Raw genomic sequence first — 23024 nt, 5'->3', positions numbered from 1 at the left:
GCAACTAAACTCTTCCAGACTGTGCGATCTGTAGCGAGGTTTCCCCGGTTGTCTCCATCAATGGTGCCTTTCTTGAGATTTTACTCCTGCTTGTCTTTATATCGTTTACATTGGCCTCCATGTGTGTCCATTCATTAAGATGCAAATGGGGGTAAAAAAAAGTTGTTTGGGCAGGCGGTGAATAGGTATGCGTAATAAATGCTCGTCCATTCATCCATCTTCTTCCGCTTATTCGAGGTCGAGTAGCGGGTGAAGGAGCCTTAGCAGGGAAGCCCAGACTTCCCTCTCCCCAGCCACTTCGTCCAGCTCCTCCCGGGGGATCCTGAGGCGTTCCCAGGCCAGCTGGTTGACACAGTCTTCCCAACGTGTCCTGGGTCTTCCACGTGTCCTCCTACCGGTCAGACGCAACCGTAACGTTCGGGTGGCATCCTGACCAGATGCCCGAACCACCTCATCTGGCTCCTCTCCATGTGGAGGAGCAGCGACTTTACTTTGAGCTCCGCCCGGATGACAAGAATTTCTCAACTTATCTCTAAGGGAGACCCCCGTCACCCGGCGGAGGAATCTCATTTTGGCCGCTTGTACCCGTGATCTTGTCCTTTCGGTCATAACCCAAAGCTCATGACCATTGGTGAGAAAGGGAACGAAAATCGACCGGTAAATTGAGAGCTTTGCCTTCCTGCTCAGCTCCTTCTTCTCCACAACGGAACGATACAGTGTCGACCTCACGATCCAGCCTTCCCTCACTCGCGAACAAGACTCTGAGGTACCTGAACTCCTCCCCTTCAGAAATATCTCCTCCCCAACCTGGAGATGGCGCTCCACCATTTTCCATCCAACGTAACTGATTTGTAAAAATCATTGTCTAAATGGTCGTAAAATCTGCTTGCTCCAAGACACTGATGTTTGTTTGTTTATATCGTCAACTCATGCCGAACATCTTGCGTGGACAGCGTGGGTGGTACAGCTCAAGACTTTTCAGGTCATGTTTATATGTGGTCCATGTGATCAGCAGCAAACTTTAAATGAGTCTTAAGGTGTCGCTTCTGGAGCAAGGGCTTTCTTCTTGCATGGTAGCCTCTCAGTCCATGACGACGCAAAACACGGTTGACTGTGGACACTGACACCTGTGTTCCAGCAGCTTCTAATTCATTCCAGACCTGCTATTTGGTGGTTCTCGGTTGGGTCTTGATCATCCCGACCAATTTTCTCTCAGCAGCAGGTAATAGCTTGTGTTTTCTTCCTGATCGTGGCAGTGACAAAACTGTGCCATGCACTTTATACTTACAAACAATTATCTGCACAGTTGCTCTTAAGACCTAAAGCTGCTTTGAAATGGCTCCAAGTGCCTCTCCTGACTTGTTCAAGTCAATGATTTGTTTTTTTCAGATCTGTACTGAGTTCTTTTGACTTTCCCATTGTCGCATTTGTAACCGAGTCTAATGACTGCATCACATTAACCCTTTTTAGATGGACTCAGAGAAGTACATGTGCCTCACAATATGAAGTTCATAGGTTCGATCTCTGGGCTCTGGGTTTTTTTGTGTGAAGTTTGCATGTTCTTCACCGTGACTGCGGGGGTTCCCTCCGGGTACTCCGGCTTCCTCCCACTTCTAAAGACATGCACCTGGGGATAGGTTGTTTGGCAACACCTAATTGGCCCTATTGTGTGAATGTGGGTGTGAATGTTGTCTGTTTGTCTGTTTGCCATGCAATGAGGTGGCAGCTTGTCCAGGGTGTACCCCACCTTTCGTCCAAATGCAGCTGAAATAGGCTCCTGCACTCCCCGCAACCCCAAAAGGGACAAGCGGTAGAAAATGAATGGATGGATGGATATATGTGTGTAGAGACAGTACTGGCCAAAAGTTTGGACACACTTTCTAATTCAATGGGTTTCTTTTATTTTCATGAGATTCACCTGAAATGGTTTTCACTACACAACTGTGCTTGAAGCTCATCGAGAGAATGTCAAGAATCTGCAAAGCAGTAATTAGAGCAAAGGGTGGTGGTTTTGAAGAAACTAGAATTTAAAACATGTTTTCAGTTATTTGTTCTCGAAATAGGTAATAGTGGATCATGATCAGTGCAGCGTCTGCATTGATGTGAACTCTTCATTGGTCTGTCATGGTGAAGAAGGATCTGAGCTGGAAGGCAAAGCTCTTTAATTACCAGTCAATCGTTCCTCACCTATGGTCATGAGCTTTGGGTTGTGACCGAAAGGACAAGCAGCCAAAATGAGTTCCCTTCCTCGGGTGGCAAGTATCTCCTTCAGAGAAGAAAGAATAATTTTTGGTGATTTAACCCCCAATTCCAAGCAGGAAAGTGATGGGTCCCATTTTTATAGTCTTTGGTATGACTCGGCCAGGGTTTGAACTCACAGCCTACAGATATCAGGGTAGACACTCTAACCACCAGGCCACTGAGTAGGTGGTACTAGTAGATAGGGCTAGAAGCTCTGTCATTTGGGAGGCACTCGGGCTCAGGCATCTGGTTAGAATGCCCCCCGGAAATCTTTATGGGAATGTGTTCAGGGTACAAGTCCAACCAGTGGGAGGGCATGGGGAAGACCCAGGACACATTAGAGCAGTGTTTCTCAATTACTTCTGTTACACGTACACCACCTGAGGAAGAAGAAAAGATGTTGCCACCCCCACCCCAATCTTTGCCACAATTATAAACATTTTAATTAGTCTATGAAGAACCTCTCTAAAAAGCATGGTGTCCTTATTAACATGAACGAAAACAAAGAAATATGAAAATCAGTTTGTGCTGAAAACAAAGTTTCATTGTATTTGTGCAATGACAAGAAAGACCTACCTACCAACATACCTACCTACAACAAAGAATAATTTAAACATTGTGTTTTAGTCTATAACTGAAAAGGTTAATTTGCATCAATTTGCCTCCTAAAATTAAACAGGTGTTATACCTCTATTTAACCTTGAACCATTTGAAACGGCAAACAAATCAAAAATCAATAACACATTTAAGTTGATCAGCAACATTAATTCAAAGGCACAATGAATACAAACAATGTAATGTACACTATAAAAATGAATAAAACAATTTGGTGTGATTTCTTTTTTTTTTTGTTAAAATGAGGAAGTCAGGATTAACACCTACGAAGAACACATTTTCCATAGTGAGGTTTGTAATATGATACCTTATGATACTGATAAAGCATGTTCCCCTGGGTCACACTAGCATAGCAACCCGCCCACAGGACTGCGTTAGAGAAACCATGTTTCTTGACTGGCAATTGATGGCCTCAGGAACCCTTGGGAGGAGCTGCCAGAGTAACGGGTTGGAGCAGACCTGTGCAAAATACGACCCCCGGGCCACATGCGGCCCATTAAGATTTTCAACCCGGCCTTGCAGTGCTGTTTTCAAATTACCATAAGCTTTGAACTATAGAAAGTGTTTCAATGGTCGAAATCTGCACTTTTGAGTTTAATACTGTCATGTCTTTGTGATCATGTTCTGTTTAGTTATGTTCTGTTTTAGTTTTGACTCCATTAGTTCCTGTTTTTGCGCACCCCAGTTTGTTTTAGTTTCAAAGACAACCATTAGTTTCACCTGCCTCATTTGTTTGGACTCACGCACCTGTCAATAATCACAGCACCATTTAAGCCTGTAGTTGCCAGGCAGTCAGCCTGGCGACATCACCCTCTACACATCCTTGATACCTGATTGCTCACATCTTTTCATATATTCATGCTTTTCACATCACATTAAGTGTTTTCGTTTTTGTTGTCCATAGTTCTGCCATTGTGCAAGTTTTTGTTTTCAGAGCCAAGTTTTGAACCTTCGCTGAGAGCGCCTTTCATTTGTTCCTTTTTTGAGTTAATAGTAAAAGATGTCTTTACCTTCACGCCATGCCCGTTCCAATCACTTTGCACCACGGGAAAACAAACCGCGTCATAGTCCACGTCATGACAAATACGAGTTATCAAGGTAATCTACGTCACAGCAGCTCAGACCAGGAACTAAGCAGAGTGGGCAGCGTTTGCTCCAATTTGCCTGTCAGAAACTGATTTTTACAACAAATGTATGCATAAACCCGGAGTTGGGGCACGATGGCGAGCGCCTGGTGGTCGGGCCTGTCCCCATGGGGCCCGGCCGGGCACAGCCCGAAGAGGCAACGTGGGTCATCCCTCCAATGGGCTCACCACTCATAGGCGGGGCCATAGAGGTCGGGTGCATTGTGAGCTGGGCGGCAGCCGAAGGCAGGGCACTTGGCGGTCCGATCCTCGGCTACAGAAGCTAGCTCTTGGGACGTGGAACGTCACCTCACTGGGGGGGAAGGAGCCTGAGCTAGTGCGCGAGGTAGAGATGTTCCGGCTGGATATAGTCGGACTCACCTCGACGCACAGCAAGGGCTCTGGAACCAGTTCTCTCGAGAGGGACTGGACCCTCTTCCACTCTGGCGTTGCCGGCAGTGAGAGGCGACGGGCTGGGGTGGCAATTCTCGTTGCCCCCCGGCTCAAAGACTGCACGTTTGAGTTCAACCCAGTGGACGAGAGGGTAGCTTCCCTTCGCCTTCGGGTGGGGGGACGGGTCCTGACTGTTGTTTGTGCTTACGCACCAAACAGCAGTTCAGAATACCCACCCTTTTTGGGTACACTCGAGGGAGTACTGGAAAGTGCTCCTCCGGGTGATTCCCTTGTCCTACTGGGAGACTTCAACGCTCATGTTGGCAACGACAGTGAAACCTGGAGAGGCGTGATTGGGAAGAATGGTCGCCCGGATCTAAACCCGAGTGGTGTTTTGTTATTGGACTTTTGTGCTCGTCACAGTTTGTCGATAACAAACACCATGTTCAAACATAAGGGTGTCCATATGTGCACTTAGCACCAGGACACCCTAGGCCGCAGTTCCATGATCGACTTTGTAGTTGTGTCATCGGATCTGCGGCCTTATGTTTTGGACACTCGGGTGAAGAGAGGGGCGGAGCTTTCTACCGATCACCACCTGGTGGTGAGTTGGCTGCGATGGTGGGGGAGGATGCCGGACAGACCTGGCAGGCCCAAGCGCATTGTGAGGGTCTGCTGGGAACGTCTGGCAGAGTCTCCTGTCAGAGAGAGTTTCAATTCACACCTCCGGGAGAACTTTGAACATGTCACGAGGGAGGTGCGGGACATTGAGTCCGAGTGGACCATGTTCCGAACCTCTATTGTCGAGGCGGCTGATTGGAGCTGTGGCCGCAAGGTTGTTGGTGCCTGTCGTGGCGGTAATCCCAGAACCCGTTGGTGGACACCAGCAGTGAGGGATGCCGTCAAGCTGAAGAAGGAGTCCTATCGGGTTCTTTTGGCTCATAGGACTCCGGAGGCAGTGGACGGGTACCGACGGGCCAAGCGGTGTGCAGCTTTAGCGGTCGCGGAGGCAAAAACTCGGACATGGGAAGAGTTCGGGGAAGCCATGGAAAACGACTTCCGGACGGCTTCGAAGCGATTCTGGACCACCATACGGCGCCTCAGGAAGGGGAAGCAGTGCACTATCAACACCGTGTATGGTGCGGATGGTGTTCTGCTGACTTCGACTGCGGATGTTGTGGATCGGTGGAGGGAATACTTCGAAGACCTCCTCAATCCCACCAACACGTCTTTCTTTGAGGAAGCGGTGCCTGGGGAATCTGTAGTGGATTCTCCTATTTCTGGGGCTGAGGTCGCTGAGATAGTTAAAAAGCTCCTCGGTGGCAAGGCCCCGGGGGTGGATGAGATCCGCCCGGAGTTCCTTAAGGCTCTGGATGCTGTGGGGCTGTCTTGGTTGACAAGACTCTGCAGTATCGCGTGGACATCGGGGGCGGTACCTCTGGATTGGCAGACCGGGGTGGTGGTCCCTCTCTTTAAGAAGGGGGACCGGAGGGTGTGTTCCAACTATCGTGGGATCACACTCCTCAGCCTTCCCGGTAAGGTTTATTCAGGTGTACTGGAGAGGAGGCTTCGCCGGATAGTCGAACCTCGGATTCAGGAGGAACAGTGTGGTTTTCGTCCTGGTCGTGGAACTGTGGACCAGCTCTATACGCTCGGCAGGGTTCTTGAGGGTGCATGGGAGTTTGCCCAACCAGTCTACATGTGCTTTGTGGACTTGGAGAAGGCATTCGACCGTGTCCCTCGGGAAGTCCTGTGGGGAGTGCTCAGAGAGTATGGGGTATCGGAATGTCTTATTGTGGCAGTCCGCTCCCTGTATGATCAGTGTCAGAGCTTGGTCCGCATTGCTGGCAGTAAGTCGGACACATTTCCAGTGAGGGTTGGACTCCGCCAAGGCTGTCCTTTGTCACCGATTCTGTTCATAACTTTTATGGACAGAATTTCTAGGCGCAGCCAAGGCGTTGAGGGGTTCCGGTTTGGTGGCCACGGGATTAGGTATCTGCTTTTTGCAGATGATGTAGTCCTGATGGCTTCATCTAGCCGGGATCTTCAGCTCTCACTGGATCGGTTCGCAGCCGAGTGTGAAGCGACCGGAATGAGAATCAGCACCTCCAAGTCCGAGTCCATGGTTCTCGCCCGGAAAAGGGTGGAGTGCCATCTCCGGGTTGGGGAGGAGACCCTGCCCCAAGTGGAGGAGTTCAAGTACCTAGGAGTCTTGTTCACGAGTGGGGGAAGAGTGGATCGTGAGATCGACAGGCGGATCGGTGCGGCGTCTTCAGTAATGCGGACGTTGTATCGATCCGTTGTGGTGAAGAAGGAGCTGAGCCGGAAGGCAAAGCTCTCAATTTACCGGTCGATCTACGTTCCCATCCTCACCTATGGTCATGAGCTTTGGGTCATGACCGAAAGGATAAGATCACGGGTACAAGCGGCCGAAATGAGTTTTCTCCGCCGGGTGGCGGGGCTCTCCCTTAGAGATAGGGCGAGAAGCTCTGCCATCGGGAGGAGCTCAACGTAAAGCCGCTGCTCCTCCACATCGAGAGGAGCCAGGTGAAGTGGTTCGGGCATCTTGTCAGGATGCCACCCGAACGCCTCCCTAGGGATGTGTTTAGGGCACGTCCAGCTGGTAGGAGGCCACGGGGAAGACCCAGGACACGTTGGAAAGACTATGTCTCCCGGCTGGCCTGGGAACGCCTCGGGATCCCCCGGGAAGAGCTAGACGAAGTGGCTGGAGATAGGGAAGTCTGGGCTTCCCTGCTTAGGCTGCTGCCCCCGCGACCCGACCTCGGATAAGCGGAAGATGATGGATGGATGGATGGATGTATGCATAAAAGTGATCATATATCATATTGTAGATGTTTGCAATCATATTTTACTGTTTGTTACATTTTTGTTGTGTTTTACCTGATTGTAAAATATGTCTAAGGAGAAGCTGGTCTGAGAAGTGAAAGAGAAGCAATGTTCATATGTTGTTAATATTCAGTGTTTTATTGTTAATAGTTAATATTGTAAATCCCACTTTCTTTATTTTCATGTACATTTTCGGTGTGTCCCCTTCAGTAAAAAAACTGTAAAATTCCATTTAGTTTTTTTGAGGTGCTCTCTTTTTAGAATTCTATTGGACATTGGGACTTTTGGTATTTGTGTTCCTTAAAAAAAATGGACCCAAACACACATACTGTACAGCAGATTTTTACAGCTAAATGTGTACACTGCAAAAAGACAGTGTTCAAAAACAAGAAAAAAAATACAAAATGAGAGGTATTTTATTTGAACGAAGCAAAATTATCAGCCAATAGAACAAGAAAATTCCGGCTTGTCAAGACTTTCCAAAACAAGTCAAATTATCTAACCTCAATGAACCCAAAAATACCTTAAAATAAGTATATTCTAACTAATAACAAGTGCACTTTTCTTGGTAGAAAAAAAAGAGACCTTTTTGTTCAATATGTTGAAAAATATTCTTAAATTATGTAAATGCTAGTGCCATTATCGTGACATAACGATATGCGCTTGGCATCATGATTTTTCTTTTCATGCTTGAAGTAAGAAATTCCATCCATCCATTTTTCTACCACTCATTCGCTTTGGGGTCGCGGGGGGCTCTGGTGCCTATGTCAGCTACAATCGGGCGGAAGGCGGCATACACCCTGGACAAGTTGCCACCTCATCGCAGGGCCAACACAGATAGACAGACAACATTCACACTCACATTCACACACTAGGGCCAAATTAGTGTTGCCAATCAACCTATCCCCAGGTGCATGTCTTTGGAGGTGGGAGGAAGCCGGAGTACCCGGAAGGAACCCACGCAGTGACGGGAAAAACATGCAAACTCCACACAGAAAGATCCCGAGCCCGGGATTGAACCCTGACTACTCAGGACATTCGTATTGTGAGACAGACGCACAAACCCCTCTCCCACTGTGAAGCCCAGTAAGTAGTAAAGTTTTACTTTTAAAAAGTAGCTTTATACTTGTGAGTGTTGATGACACAGCTTTGCAACAGTTTATATTCTAGTGTCAAGCATGTTTTACTCAATATAGGTCATCAAATCTCAGCAACAGGCTGTAATATCTTACTGAGATCATTTAGGACCAAAACACTTAAAACAAGTAAAACACTAACATAAAATCTGCTAAGTGAGAAAAATGATCTTATCAGAAAGAAAATAAGCAAATATCACCCTTATTTGAGATATTTAATCTTACTTAGATTTCAGTTTTTGCAGTGTATACATAATTATAAAATAATAAAAGGATCAATGAGCTAAACCAGTTCTTTAACAGGTTTGACACAGTGACTCCGACAAGCTTCCAACTATCGTGGGATCACACTCCTCAGCCTTCCAGGTAAGGTTTATTTAGGTGAACTAGAGAGGAGGCTACACCGGATAGTCGAACCTCGGATTCAGGAGGAACAGTGGGGTTTTCGTCCTGGTCGTGGAACTATGGACCAGCTCTATACTCTCGGCAGGGTCCTTGAGGGTGCATGGGAGTTTGCTCAACCAGTTTACATGTGCTTTGTGGACTTGGAGAAGGCATTCGACCGTGTCCCTCGGGAAGTCCTGTGGGGAGTGCTCAGAGAGTATGGGGAATGGGACTGTCTGATTGTGGCTGTCCGCTCCCTGTATGATCAGTGTCACAGCTTGGTCCGCATTGCCGGCAGTAAGTCGGACACGTTTCCAGTGAAGGTTGGAATCCGCCAAGGCTACCCTTTGTCACCGACTCTGTTCATGACTTTTATGGACAGAATTTCTAGGCGCAGTCAAGGCATTGAGGAGATCCGGTTTGGTGGCTGCAGGATTAGGTCTCTGCTTTTTGCAGATGATGTGGTCCTGATGGCTTCATCTGTCCAGGATCTTCAGCTCTCACTGGATCGGTTCGCAATCGAGTGTGAAGCGACTGGGATGAGAATCAGCACCTCTAAATCCGAGTCCATGGTTCTCGCTCCGGAAAAAGGGTGGAGTGCCATCTCCGGGTTGGGGAGGAGACCCTGCCCGAAGTGGAGGAGTTCAAGTATACCTGGGAGTCTTGTTCACGAGTGAGGGAAGAGTGGATCGTGAGATCGACAGGTGGATCGGTGCGGCGTATTCAGTAATGCGGACGCTGTATCGATCCGTTGTGGTGAAGAAGGAAATGAGCTGGAAGGCTAAGCTCTTGATTTACCGGTCGATCTATGTTCCCATCCTCAACAATGGTCATGAGCTCTGAGTTCTGACCGAAAGGACAAGATCACGGGTACAAGCGGCCGAAATGAGTTTCCCCCGCCAGGTGGCGGGGCTCTCCCTTAGAGGTAGGGTGAGAAGCTCTGCCATCTGAGGGGAGCTCGAAGTAAAGCCGCTGCTCCTCTACATCGAGAGAAGCCAGAAGAGATGGTTCAGGTATCTGGTCAGGATGCTACCCGAACGCCTCCCTAGGGAGGTGTTTAGGGCACGTACAACCAATAGGAGGCCATGGGGCAGACCCAGGACACGTTGGGAAGACTATGTCTCCCGGCTGGCCTGGGAACTCCTCGGGATCCCCCGGGAAGAGCTGGACGAAGTGGCTGGGGAGAGGAAAGTTTGGGCTTCCCTGCTGAAGCTGCTGCCCACGCAACCAGGCCTCGGATAAGCGGAAGAAGATGGATGGATGGATGGATGGATGGATGGATCTTTAAAATTTCTGTATAACATGTCCTTCATTTGTTTGGTGTACAGTGTGATTGACTTAGGTGTTCAATGATGTAACATGTTGGTATAAATTCAAACTTGCACGTCTTAGGATCGAAGTTCATGATAAGTAAATTACTTTCTGTTTGTTGCCCTTATTTTTGTGAGTATTTGTATGCATGCACATGTGTTGAAAATCCCCTACCTACAGACAATAATTCCAGAAATAAGCAAGACTTATGAGAAATGAAGTCGAAGGCAACGTGTCTTCGGAGGCTGAATACCAAGTGCTGAGGAAGATTAATCACTGTCTGATTGTATCACGGGTGAAATATTTTAGCAGCATGGCCAGTCAGTCATGCATCAATATCACTCGCTTCGTCGCCGGCGATGGCCTCTGCATTCGCAAGTCAACAAAAGATATGAAACGCGATAAGAAAAAAAAGATGACTCACCAGTAGAATCGTGTTGGGGTGACGCGCTCATGGACAAGCTGCCATTTCCTCCCAAAGTCTAATGAGCTGTACAGCTGTGAATATGAGACAAAAACATGTATAAATGTATGTTGCAACATCCATGCAGCCTCTTATTAGAGTAGTTAGTACACTAGACCTGGGTAAATTTAAGGTTGGGGACCACGTGCGGCCCGTTGAGTTTTTCAATCTGGCCCACCGGAAATTCCCAAATATTTTTTTTACATCTTTAAGATGGAAACTGTAGTTGCCTTTATGATGTGCAGTGATGTTTTCAAATGACCGGGAGTCTTGAACTGTATAAAGTATTTCAATGGTTGGAGTCTGTGCTTTTCCATAATATACTAGTCACTATGGTCATCTAATTAGCTGCCAGGGGTCACCAACCTTTTTGAAACCAAGAGCTATTTCTTGGGTACTGATTAATGCAAAGGGCTACCAGTTTGATACACACTTAAACAAATTACCAGAAATAGCCAATTTGCTTACCTTTGACTCTATGTTGTTATTAATAATTATTGATATTTATCTTTGTGGAAGCACTGATCATCTTAATGATTCCTCACTATAAATATATATAGAAACAGATAAATATCAATGTGCAATACTTTATTTTTATATTTCCTCTAAGTGCATATTTTTCAAAATGAACATTTTCAAATGATCACTTCTAAGACAGTCTTGTGAAATCACAATATCTCATTTTAACTAGCTAGCCACTAACATTTTTTAACAAATCATGAATTACTTTGCACCATGTTTGCACAAATAATAACTCATGTAAAATACAAAAGTCAACTCTCAAATGTTTAAATAAATCATGTCACACTTTGAACTGGACATCAAATCTGTTATCTGTTTCTTTGTCAGTTAGTGGGAATCCTGGCATTGCATGCTGTTAACTAGTGTGATGTACTCTGGTGTGTAACTTGACATTGCAAGTCTGAGTGAGTCTTGCAGATGTGCATCAGTGAGGCGTGTTCTGTGTTTGTTCTTGATGAAGTTCATGTCAGAAAAAGCTAAATCCACAAAGGTAGGTTGAACCAAACAAGCTTGCAACCTTCATAGCTGCTGCGCATACACCACTGTACTTTTCTGTGTCAACAAGGCACCAAAAGTTTGGTGCAGCCTGGTGGGCTTTAAATTTTAAGTTGTCAGGAAAGTAGAGGAAGGAATTTAAAAGGCAAAAAGGTATATGTGTTTAAAAATCCTAAAATCATTTTTAAGGTCGTATTTTTTCTCTAAAATTGTCAATAGGCCAGCGGGCGACTCATCTGGTCCTCACGGGCTACCTGGTAATCTAAGTCACAGCAGCTCAGACATGGCACCAAGCAATGTGGTTGGGGAGTGTTTCCCCAGAGTGTTTCCAGAGCGGCAAGCCTGCAACGGGGGTGTCAGGGACAGACGCGGAAGGAGATTTTTAACGACAAACTTATAAAGCTTATGTCACGGCCCGGGCTGATTGCACCACCAAGAGCAAAAGCTGCGCCGGTGCACAACTGCAATCAATCAGCACTCATCACACCTGTCGTCCTGGGCTTCTTAAGCCAGTGCAGATCTGCGTTCCGGGCCAGAACATAGTTTCCTGTTTTTTTACAGTAAGGACTCAAAGTCAAGCTCTATGCATACTCTCTCTATGTTTCCTTCCCCCCTCCGTGTTTCGCTTGTCTCGTGTCCTCCTTGTCAATCCGATAGCAGACCTCCATTCCCACGTCACTAGCAGTGCGTCTCGTCCCCCCGTGTTCCCTCTGCTTCCCTGACTGCTTCCTGGATCTCGACCTCCCGCCTGGACACGGTTTTGTGATGCCTTGCTGTAGCCCCTACCTCGCTCACCGACCTACGAGGCTGCCTCGCCCTTATTTGGACTTCCGCCCCTCTCGTGCAACACTACTGGTAACACACTACAGTTAATTCACACACATCTTGGATTAGTATACACACTTAATTTATTGTTGATATATATTACATACACTTTTTTTTTTTCTAAATTTGTCCCCTCGAGTCAAAATAATTGCCCAGGCCTGTTGTACACCATAATCTGGAGCTAGTGCTAAACTGCTATTCTTAATACCAACTTTCCATTAAAGTACACAGATACAGTACACTCTTTGTTGTACTTTATATCAATGTCAACAAAAGAGAAAGTCAGGTAGTAATAAACTCTGGACACTTTTGCACATCAATTCCACACAACTCTGATTGTTATGAACCTAAAAAAATAATATCATTAGTATTTAAAACCATTCACACAATGCCGTTAATGAAAAGTCTGTATTGTTTGATGTGGTTAAGAATTTCCCGATAAAACATTTTCAACTTGGATTCAATACTGATATTATTTAGGGACGGAGTGGCACAGCGGGATAGTGGCCGTGCGCAACCCGAGGGTCCCTGGTTCAATCCCCACCTAGTACCAACCTCGTCACGTCCGTTGTGTCCTGAGCAAGACACTTCACCCTTGCTCCTGATGGGTGCTGGTTAGCGCCTTGCATGGCAGCTCCCTCCATCAGTGTGTGAATGTGTGTGTGAATGGCTGAATGTGGAACTAGTGTCAAAGCGCTTTGAGTACCTTGAAGGTAGAAAAGCGCTATACAAGTACAACCCATTCATCATTTATCATTTAATCGGATACGATATCAGCGCGAATTATCGAACATACTAGTGATCGTGTACACCATAATCTGGAGTGATAGTGATAGTGATTATCAGCACCAATATTTGGCATTTTGATGTATATCGGTATTGGTCTATATTTTTTTTTTCTCAACTATAACATAAATCAATCAGCAGATACAAAAAACACATGTAGGCTTTCAGTATTTAATCCAAAATCCAAAACCAGTGAAGTTGGCAAGTTATGTAAATCGTAAATAAAAAGAAAATACAATGATTTCCAAATCCTTTTCAACCTATATTCAATTGAATAGACTGCAAAGACAAGATACGTAACGTTCAAACTGGTGAACTTTGTTATTTTTTGCAAATATTAGCTCCTTAGGAGTTTGATGCCTGCGACATTTTTCAAGAAAAGCTGGCACAAGTGGCAAAAAAGACTGAGAACATTGAGGGATGCTCATCAAACACTTATTCGGAACATTCCACAGGTGAACAGGCTAATTAGGAACGGGCGGGTGCCGTAATTGGGTATAAAAGCAGCTTCCGTGAAATGGTCAGTCATTCACAAACAAGGACGGGGCGAGGGTCACCACTTTGTTAACACATGCGTGAGCAAATTTGTCAAACATTTTTCAACCAGCTATTGCAAGGAATTAAAAAAAAAAACTTAACTGGATTATGGGTTTTATATGAACACAATATGATAAGTAAGGAGTTGATTAGTAATAATAATCATTATTCCATTCTGCTAAGCTGTGCCGTCGTGACCTTCCCCCCACCCACTCCCCTGCACACACCTTCCCTTTCTTTCTCTTCTTTGCAGTGCTGATTGCTGACAGCACGTCTCTTCTGCAACACGACTTGCATTCATTCTTTCCTTTTTTACACCCGCGTTGTGCGTTTTCACCACTGCAACAATCGCACGATGAGCTTCATTTAGCGCGGCGAGTTTGTGATGTTCCGTGATTCAATCAAATTTCAACACGACGGATACGGATGCACATGAGGCTGACAAAAAATATATCTTCACCAAAAATCCACACTTTGTGTAAATTGACAAATCGGAGAAGCATAGTTGTGTAACATGGATGAAAGACATTGTCACCCAGCTGGAAAAATGTCTCACCTATTGGTTACAGCAGTGTTTTTCCAACGTTTTATTTTTTTGGAGCGTAGGCAAATTTTTTTTCATTGAACAAATGCGAAGGCACACCACCAACAGAAACGTGAAAAAATGAAACTCTACCAGGTTTTCAAGAATATTTCAGTTGTGCGGACGCCTTCCTTTTTTGTGGGGACATTGTATTATTGCCATGGCATGTGCGAACACACCCTGTAAGTCTTTGCTGTCGTCCAGCATTTTGTTTTTGAATACTTTGGAACCAGTTCAGTTTTACTTACATTTTGCATAGCCACCCCTATGCTTCAGTGCCTTTTCCTCTCGGGATTTACCATTTTTTCGTTTTTGTTTTAAGCATCACATAACTTTTTCCCTGCCTTTTTTACCTGTGCTCTGCATAGTGTGATCATGACAAACCATCCTCGACCCGTTCCGAATTCCGCAAAGCAAATAACTACCTGCTTTCACCGACTGGAGTACTACGTGGTTACCCTGCCGAGCTCTACACGGCACAGACACTAGACAACAGGTTATAATAATTGATTTGAAAAAATATTTTTTGGACCAATTAGGTGAAGTTGACTTGTCCAGGGTGTACCCCGCCTTCCGCCCAATTGTAGCTGAGATAGGCGCCAGCGCCCCCCGCGACCCCAAAAGGGAATAAGCGGGAGAAAATGGATGGATGGAATTAGGTGAAGTTGCATAAAATCCCACGGCACACCAGACAATATCTCACAGCACGTGTGTGCCGCGGCACAGTGGTTGAAAAACACTGGAAGGAGCCCAGAATTAGCTTTGTTTAAATGTTTGCTATATTTATAAATTCACCCATCCATTTTTTATCGCTTATTCCCTTTGGGGTAGCAGCGGGAGCTGGTGCCTATCTCAGCTACAATCGGGCGGAAGGCGGAGTACACCCTGGACAAGTCGCCCCCTCAGATATTTATAAATCATATAACGTGTTTTCCGGACTATAAGGAGCATTTCAAATCCTTTAATTTTCTCAAAAATCGACATTTCGCCTTATAACCCGGTGCACCTAAAGTACAGAATAATTATGGTTGTGGTACATGGTGTAATGATAAGTGTGACCAGTAGATGGCAGTCACGCATAAGAAAAATTAAACATATACAAATGTGGTGTTGTTTAGTGGCGTCATATTGCAGTCTACATGTATCGCTTATGTGTGACTGCCATCTACTGGTCACATTAATTATAGCATTTAAAAATGATTGATGTAAATTGTTACAAGTTGGTGAGAATCAGCACCTCCATGTCCAAGTCCATGGTTCTTGCCCGGAAAAGATTAGAGTGCCATCTCCGGGTTGGGTAGGAGACCTTGCCCCAAGTGGAGGAGTTCAAGTACCTCACAGTCTTGTTCACAAGTGGGAAAAGTTTGGAGCGGGCCCCTTCCTCTTCCAACTTGAAAAGCGTGATTCATCATTCCAGAGAAGGCATCTCCACTGCTCTAGAGTCCAGTGGCGACGTCTGGAACCGGCCTCTTCCTCTTCCAACATGACTGTGCACCAATGCACAAAATAAAATCCATAAAGACATGGATGACAGAGTCTGCTGTGGATGAACTTGACTGGCCTGCACAGAGTCCTGACCTGAACCCGATAGAACACCTTTGGGATGAAATAGAACGCAGACTGAGAGCCAGGCCTTCTCGACCAACATCAGTGTGTGACCTCACCAATACGCTTTTGGAAGAATGGTGGAAAGTTCCTATAAACACACTCCGCGACCTTGTGGACAGCCATCCCAGAAAAGTTGAAGCTGTAATGACTGCAAAAGGCGGACCGACATCATATTGAGCCCAATGGGTTAGGAATGAGGTGGCACTTCAAGTTCAGCATCGCAACATAAGCTACCTGGATTCGGTTTGGATAAAAAGTCTATAACCTAAAAACAACAGCGCTGGAAGGAGCATAACATGACATGAAGAGAATATGAAATAATTTTAGATACCTAGAGAAAGTAAATAAAAAGTACTTTTATCTCTAACTATGATCAGGATTTCTGTTTAAGTAAGGCCAGCAGAGAAGGACTTGCTGGCCCCGACGGCCCACCGCTGATTAAAATCCATAAACTGCTATAACAGTGATTAACTTTGGCCAAGTTCCAGGAAATTGCATATATTTTACAATGCAAATGTTCATGCTATTTTTAGACACACATCCAGGTGTTTGTGAAATCCCCCTTGTAACACAGGGTTCAATTTGTCAAATAAGCACACATTAAGACTTACTATTGCAATGTGACACTGTACATGTTAAATATGGTATGTCAAATGGTGCAGGCCCAGACGTATAAAGGGGTGAATCTGCCTTCATTTTGTCGTTTGGTCACCGACTGCTGGGGTGTATGGAGCTGAAGTGCTGTTGTCTTAATTGAGAGGCGATGGTCTCGTTATTTGTGTTAGAATAATTGTTTCTAAGTTATCACATAACTTAGAAACGGGCACTCAATGTATCACTTTGTGTTACATTGAGTGCCCGGTGAGACGCAAAAGCTGTCTTTGAAACCTACCAAGAGTAAGGCTTGTAAAACTCCACTGGGTAGGGGGAGAGGCAACATGAAGGTGTTCCTGTTTTCGTTCATGTATGGTAATAAACAGAAATATATTGTCTGACCCAAGAACTACAAAAGCGAAGATGAAGCAGGACCAGACTCCCCTCCAGACGACCTCTTTTTTTTAACTGTTTTACGAACCTCTCTTTGAACTCTTTTACGAACCTCTTTGAACTGTTTTCCACGGCCTTTTCTGTGAACTGATAAGACCCTCGTCCCTTAGAAACAGCTGTTGACATGTGGTCAGAGAATGTCAAAATAAAGGGGGAGAAATACAATCTTTCGCCAGAGCGTGGGTGACTCGGTAAGAGGTTACAGGTCGACACGTTTCTCCTCAATTGAGCCAAATTGAATTCTGTCTCGGTTTAATTCTTTGCTTCTTGTCCTGTTTAATAGATGTCATCAGTGTTTGAACCTGACAATTTGGTTTTTTTTTGGCCACCTTCTGTAAGTATGTCAACAAACTCTGTTGAACTATGTGCTTTGCCATCCATTGAATCAGTCTGATTGTGAGCGAAGGGTTCACATTATCCTTACCCCAATCAGAGGTGAGGAAAATCAGTTGTCAGCCTCCTTTCAAGACTGATCATAGGTATCGGTATCGGCCTTGAAGAAAACATAACTGTCGATCTCTAGCACACAGGCATGTGGTTTGAACTTAATGAAAAAGACTGTAAATAAGCCGGGGGTCAGGGGTCCGCAGGGCAGTGCCCTGGTGGGGGGACAAGGATGGCAACGCCCCTGAAGCTCCTGGTTTTTCAGCAATTGTACATGAGAAAATCTGCAAAAAAAAAGCACCATTTAAAGATGTTTTAGTGTTTAAAGAATTGAAAAAACTATCAACAGAGCCCCATTCATCCGAATGAATCACCATGTCTGTTTCAGTCACTACAGTAATTACAACTTGTGTTCACATCCACAGGAAGCACATGGGTTAGCCTACTCTATACAGTATTTGCAACCTTATTAGTGTTCACTTCTCAGCCACAGATGTTTTATGTAGTTATTTACACACTACTTTGGTTCATTCATACATTACTTTGGCATTTTTGCTTTGAAGGCTCTGACATGAGCCTTCCTGGCACATTTCTGAACAGATTGCATTTTCCTTTTTGTTTCTGCATTAGTGGATTCTGCCTTGATGAGAATCAGCACCTCCCAGTCCAAGTCCATGGTTCTCGCCCTGTAAAGGGTGGAGTGCCATCTTTAGGTTGGCGAGGAGATCTTGCCCCAAGTGGAGGAGTTCAAGTACCTCGGGGTCTTGTTCACGAGTGAGGGAAGAGTGGATCGTGAGATCGACGGGCGGATCGGTGCGGCGTCTTCAATAATGCGGACGCTATATCAATCCGTTGTGGTGAAGAAGGAGCTGAGCCGGAAGGCAAAGCTCTCAATTTACCGGTCAATCTACGTTCCCATCCTCACCTATGGTGATGAGCTTTGGGTTATGACCGAAAGGACAAGATCACGGGTACGAGCGGCCAAAAGGAGTTTCCTCCGCCGGGTGGAGGGGCTCTCCCTTAGAGATAGGGTGAGAAGCTCTGCCATCCAGGAGGAGCTCAGAGTAAAGCCGCTGCTTCTCCACATTGAGGAGCCAGGTGCGGTGGTTCGGGCATCTGGTCAGGATGCCACCCGAACGCCCCCCTAGGGAGGCGCTTAGGGCACGTCCGGCCGGTAGGAGGCTACGGGGAAGACCCAGGACACGTTGGGAAGACTATGTCTCCCGGCTGGCCTGGGAACGCCTCGGGATCCCCGGGAAGGAGCTGGACGAAGTGGCTGGGGAGAAGGATGTCTGGACTTCTTTGCTTTGGCTGCTGCCCCCACAACCCGACCTCAGATAGGCGGAAGAAAATGGATCAATGGATGGATTCTGCTTTGGATTTTGTAGCCAATTTATGTCTCTTCAACTCCCTCTCCACGTCTAACTGCCCCAAATATAAAAATCATAAAGAGTACAAGCAATGTTTATTCTATTAGCTTACTTCCTTTGTCTGAATAGCCATTTGCGATGTATAGCATGAAATAACAAATATCTTGCAGTCATGTTGCGTATGTTTGAAAATGATTCAACAATTCAATGTCAAAACATAAACAGTAGAAATCCATCCATCCATTTTGCACCGCTTGTGCCTTTTGAGATTGCACGGGGTACTGGAGCCTATCTCAGCTGAATTCGAGTGGAAGGCAGGGTACACCCTTGACAAGTCACTATATAATGAACCAAATGTCAGCTTCTGTCTTGTTGTAAAACACCAAATAAATTAAATGTAGCATTCAGACACAACATGTCTGCCACAATCATGTGTGTTCTATTATGTGTATTCCTCCTCTTCCCTGTCGTGAGCAATTGTGATTTGTGCTTACAAGGTAAACCATTAAAATGAATGTTTCCGGCATTGTTTTATCCAGACGCACACATTTGTCCGGATGTGGCCAAGTAGACGCATTGTCGGTTTCCTGGACGTCCTCTACATTTTGAGCCGAGGCACAGTTTTTTTATTGAAAAAATCCAAAGGCACACCACCAGCAGAAATCATTAAAATATGAAACTCGATATTGACAATAATAAGTCATCAGATATGACTTTAAACCATAACCAAGCATGCATCATATAGTTCTTTTCTCAAAGTAGGTGTACTGTCACCACCTGTTACATCACCGCCTGACTTATTTGGACTTTTTTGTAGTTTCTTGTGTGTCGTGTTTTTAGCTCTTGTCTTGCGCTCCTATTTTGGTGGTTTTTCCTGTTTTATTGGACTTTTCCTGCAGCAGTTTCATGTCTTTAAGTGCCATTCCCCTCATTTGCTTTGTTTTAGGGAACCCACGCAGTCCCAGAGAGAACATGCAAACTCTGCACAAAACTAAATGGGCCCTAGTGTTTGAATGTAAGTGTGAATGTTGTCTGTCTATATGTGTAGGCCATGCGACTTGTCCAGGGTGTACACCGCCTTCCGCCAGAATGCAGCTGAGATAGGCTCCAGCGACCCCCGGCAACCATACTAGCCAACCTTGAGACCTCTGAATTCGGGAGATGGGGATGGGATAGCGGGGGGTGTACATATTCAAGTATTTCTTATATATATAAACAATCAGTTCATGAATGAATATAAGTTAGTGCACCGTGTTCAATGGAGAAGTCTGATCTACAAAGTTTTCAGGCAGCAAACCCCTTCGCCTTCGAACTGTCCTGGATGAACTGAAATTATTTTTTCCAATCATTTTGGAACTTGCAGTCGTGCTTATTCTTCTTAGTCGTCGTCGCCATGTCTCTTCTTAGTTTTTCTGCTTCGTCTCTGTTATTTTATTGGACATTACTACTTGCCGTAGTTTTGAAGCAATGCATGATGGGAATCCGGGTGTTGTGTGTCAGTGTATTAACGTGCCGGCCTGAATAAACACACGCTGAGAAATAGCTCTATGCCTGCCTACTTTATGGGTTATAGATATACCTATGGATAACAGAGACCTATATAATAGTCTCCTTTTCAGGTGAGAGAGGACGCTAAAGGCAGTGCTTATAAGGCACAACCCCGTTGTTGTCCGGGTTGAAATCAGGAGAAATTCGGGAGAATGGTTGCTTTGGGAGATTTTTGGGAGGGCCACTGAAATTCGGAAGTCTCCTGGGAATATCAGGTGGGTTGTCAAGTATGCCCCCGACCCCGAAAGGGACAAGTGGTACAAAATGGATGGATGGATGGATAGACTGTTGAATTCTCGACACATGCTTGTGGAATTCTCTTTTTGAATGGCGTCTTTTTCCGTATCCTCATCGTCATCTATTTTCCTTCTAGTGTGGTCCAGGTGTCGGGAGGTCAGCAGGTCATTTGGCAGAGACTTGTACTGCATCCAATAATTTATGTTGGCAACTTCACTAAAATGAGGACTGACACAAAGGTCCATTTATTGGTTCTGCTTGCCATGTCGTAGTAGCTAAGCGTACGGCCACAAAGTGCCACACCGCAAATGTTATGACTGTACTCCCTTATGACTGTGGGTCTTCCTAGTTCGACTTGGGCTTTGTCTTTCTTTGACCATCTGGCGAACACACTTGTTGGATCATTCCCATGCGCAGTAGAATCCATCATCTCTGGCTTGTCGTCAAAGCACAACCGACTTCTGACTGCTATCACTGTTTGTAATCTGGCAACCAACAAAGCTTTAGGACATAATTGTTTGTTATATTTCCAGGTCTGGAAGCTTCCTTGGCCAGTAATTCACCAATGAGGCTAAAAAATGTGAAGGGGCGGTTGGAGTACATGTGACTTCTTGTTGGAACAGTTGCAACCTGCACAGGACTGCTGCTGGCCCGATTTCCAACCTGTGATCAAGCAAATGTACCCTTCCTTTGATACATTTCAAAGTTGTACATCAGACCATATTGGCAAACAAAGAAAATAATACCTTAACGCCTGTAGGGTATGGCTCGCCGAGAACACAATTCCTGATGGCACAATAAACCTAAAAGGGATAGGTTGATCATCGATTCATCAATGCCTCAGAATAGACCTGACTCAGGCCATGTAGACTGACATGTGGAAGAATGTCATAATTTCTTCAGTGGTGGTATTTTGCAAAACCAATTTTTCTAACCAGATGGTAACAGCTTATGTGTATTTGAGATCTGTGTAAGTACTGAAAATGTGAAATCAAACCGTGGAGGAATTGCAAAGATATCTTTAAAACAATATTGCCTTCTTAAAACTCATCTGTATACTGTAGCCTTTTAATAGACCCCCCTTTTAGACCAGTTGATCTGCCCTTTCTTTTCTTTTGTGCTCTGCCCCCCTCTCCCTTGTGGAAGGGGGGGCACAGGTACAGTGGCCATGGATGAAGTGCTGGCTGTCCAGAGTCTGGACCCGAGGTGGACCGCTCGCCTGTGCTACGGTTGGGGACATCTCTGCACTGCTGACCCGTCTCTGCTCGGGATGATCTCCTGCCGGCCCCACTATGGACTGGACTCTTACTAATATGCTGGATCCACTATTGACTGGACTTTCACAATATTATGTTAGACCCACTCGACGTCCATTGTATCCGGTCTCCCCTAGAGGGGTGGGGGATCACCCACATCTGCGGTCCTCACCAAGGTTTCTCATAGTCATTCGCATTGACATCCCACTGGGTTGTGAATTTTTCCTTGCCCTTATGTGGGATCTGAACCAAGGATGTCGTTGTGGCTTGTGCAGTCCTTTGAGGCACTTGTGATTTAGGGCTTTATAAATAGACATTAATTGATTGATTCTTTTCTACTTCCTTCAAACGGTCCGTTTGGAACTAGTCCGTCCTGTGACGTTTTTCAGACCTGTGACGTCTGCAGATTTCTCTATATATGGTAAATAAAAAAGTTGTGCCCTTGTGTGCATTATCTTTTCAATCCTTTGTAACTGAGCTACTGTGTGGAACAATTTCCCTACAGTGTCCTGGAAGAGTTAGTGCTGCAAGGGTTTCTGGGTATTTGTTCTGTTGTGTTTATTTTGTGTTACGGTGCTGATGTTCTCCCGAAATGTGTTTGTCATTCTTGTTTGGCGCATATTAAAGTTGTTTATACGGCCACCCTCAGTGTGACCTGAATGGCTGTAGACCATGTATGCCTTGCATTCACTTGTGCGTGTGTGAAAAGCCATAGATATTATGTGATTGGGCCGGCAGTGCCTTAAGGCACCTCCCCAATATGGTTGTCTGGGTGGAAATCGGGAGAAAATTCGAGAGAATGGTTGCCCTGGGAGATTTTAAAGAGGGGCGCTGAGATTGGGGAGTCTCCCGAGAAAATCGGGAGGGTTTGCAAGTATGACTGGGAGACGCAACTGCCCTGTACTTCTCCCTAAGTCCATGCACCATTCCGTACAGTGCCTTTTAAAAAAGTCACACCTTTAACTTTTTGAACCCGATACCGATAATTTCCGATATTACATTTTTAAAGCATTTATTGGCCGATAACATTGGCAGTCCGATGTTATCAGACATCTCTAGTAAAAACAAAAACAAAATTGTGTTAGACAAAGCGACACTGTTCTGCAAACATTTGTTGCAGAAAGCTTTCTCCTCCGTCCTTGTTTTTCGTCACACAGTCTGGCGCCATTTTGTAAGCAAACAAAGTGCAGCACACCGTGTCAAAGCTTCGTAAATTCTGGATCTGTTTGGAAATTGTGTCTGATAAAAGCGTTATCTCCAAACGGTCCAAACAAACTCGGGCAGAACCTAGTCCAGTTGGGTCGATACCTGT

The 23024-nt window shown here is 45.4% G+C and overlaps 1 protein-coding gene across 1 annotated transcript in view; it reads right to left on the bottom strand.

The window, feature by feature from the left end:
- sorcs3a (sortilin related VPS10 domain containing receptor 3a) overlaps window positions 1–23024 on the bottom strand; it is a 614798-nt gene that overhangs the window by 229220 nt on the left and 362554 nt on the right. The window contains exon 5 of the mRNA XM_061907863.1: window positions 10476–10549. Within this exon, the coding sequence (XP_061763847.1) occupies window positions 10476–10549 (74 nt within the window). The remainder of the gene's footprint in view (window positions 1–10475; window positions 10550–23024) is intronic.

Source organism: Nerophis ophidion, linkage group LG01, assembly GCF_033978795.1.
Source record: "Nerophis ophidion isolate RoL-2023_Sa linkage group LG01, RoL_Noph_v1.0, whole genome shotgun sequence".
In the NCBI taxonomy this organism is placed as follows: Eukaryota; Metazoa; Chordata; class Actinopteri; order Syngnathiformes; family Syngnathidae; genus Nerophis; species Nerophis ophidion.
This window is presented reverse-complemented; position numbering and strand designations above follow the sequence as displayed.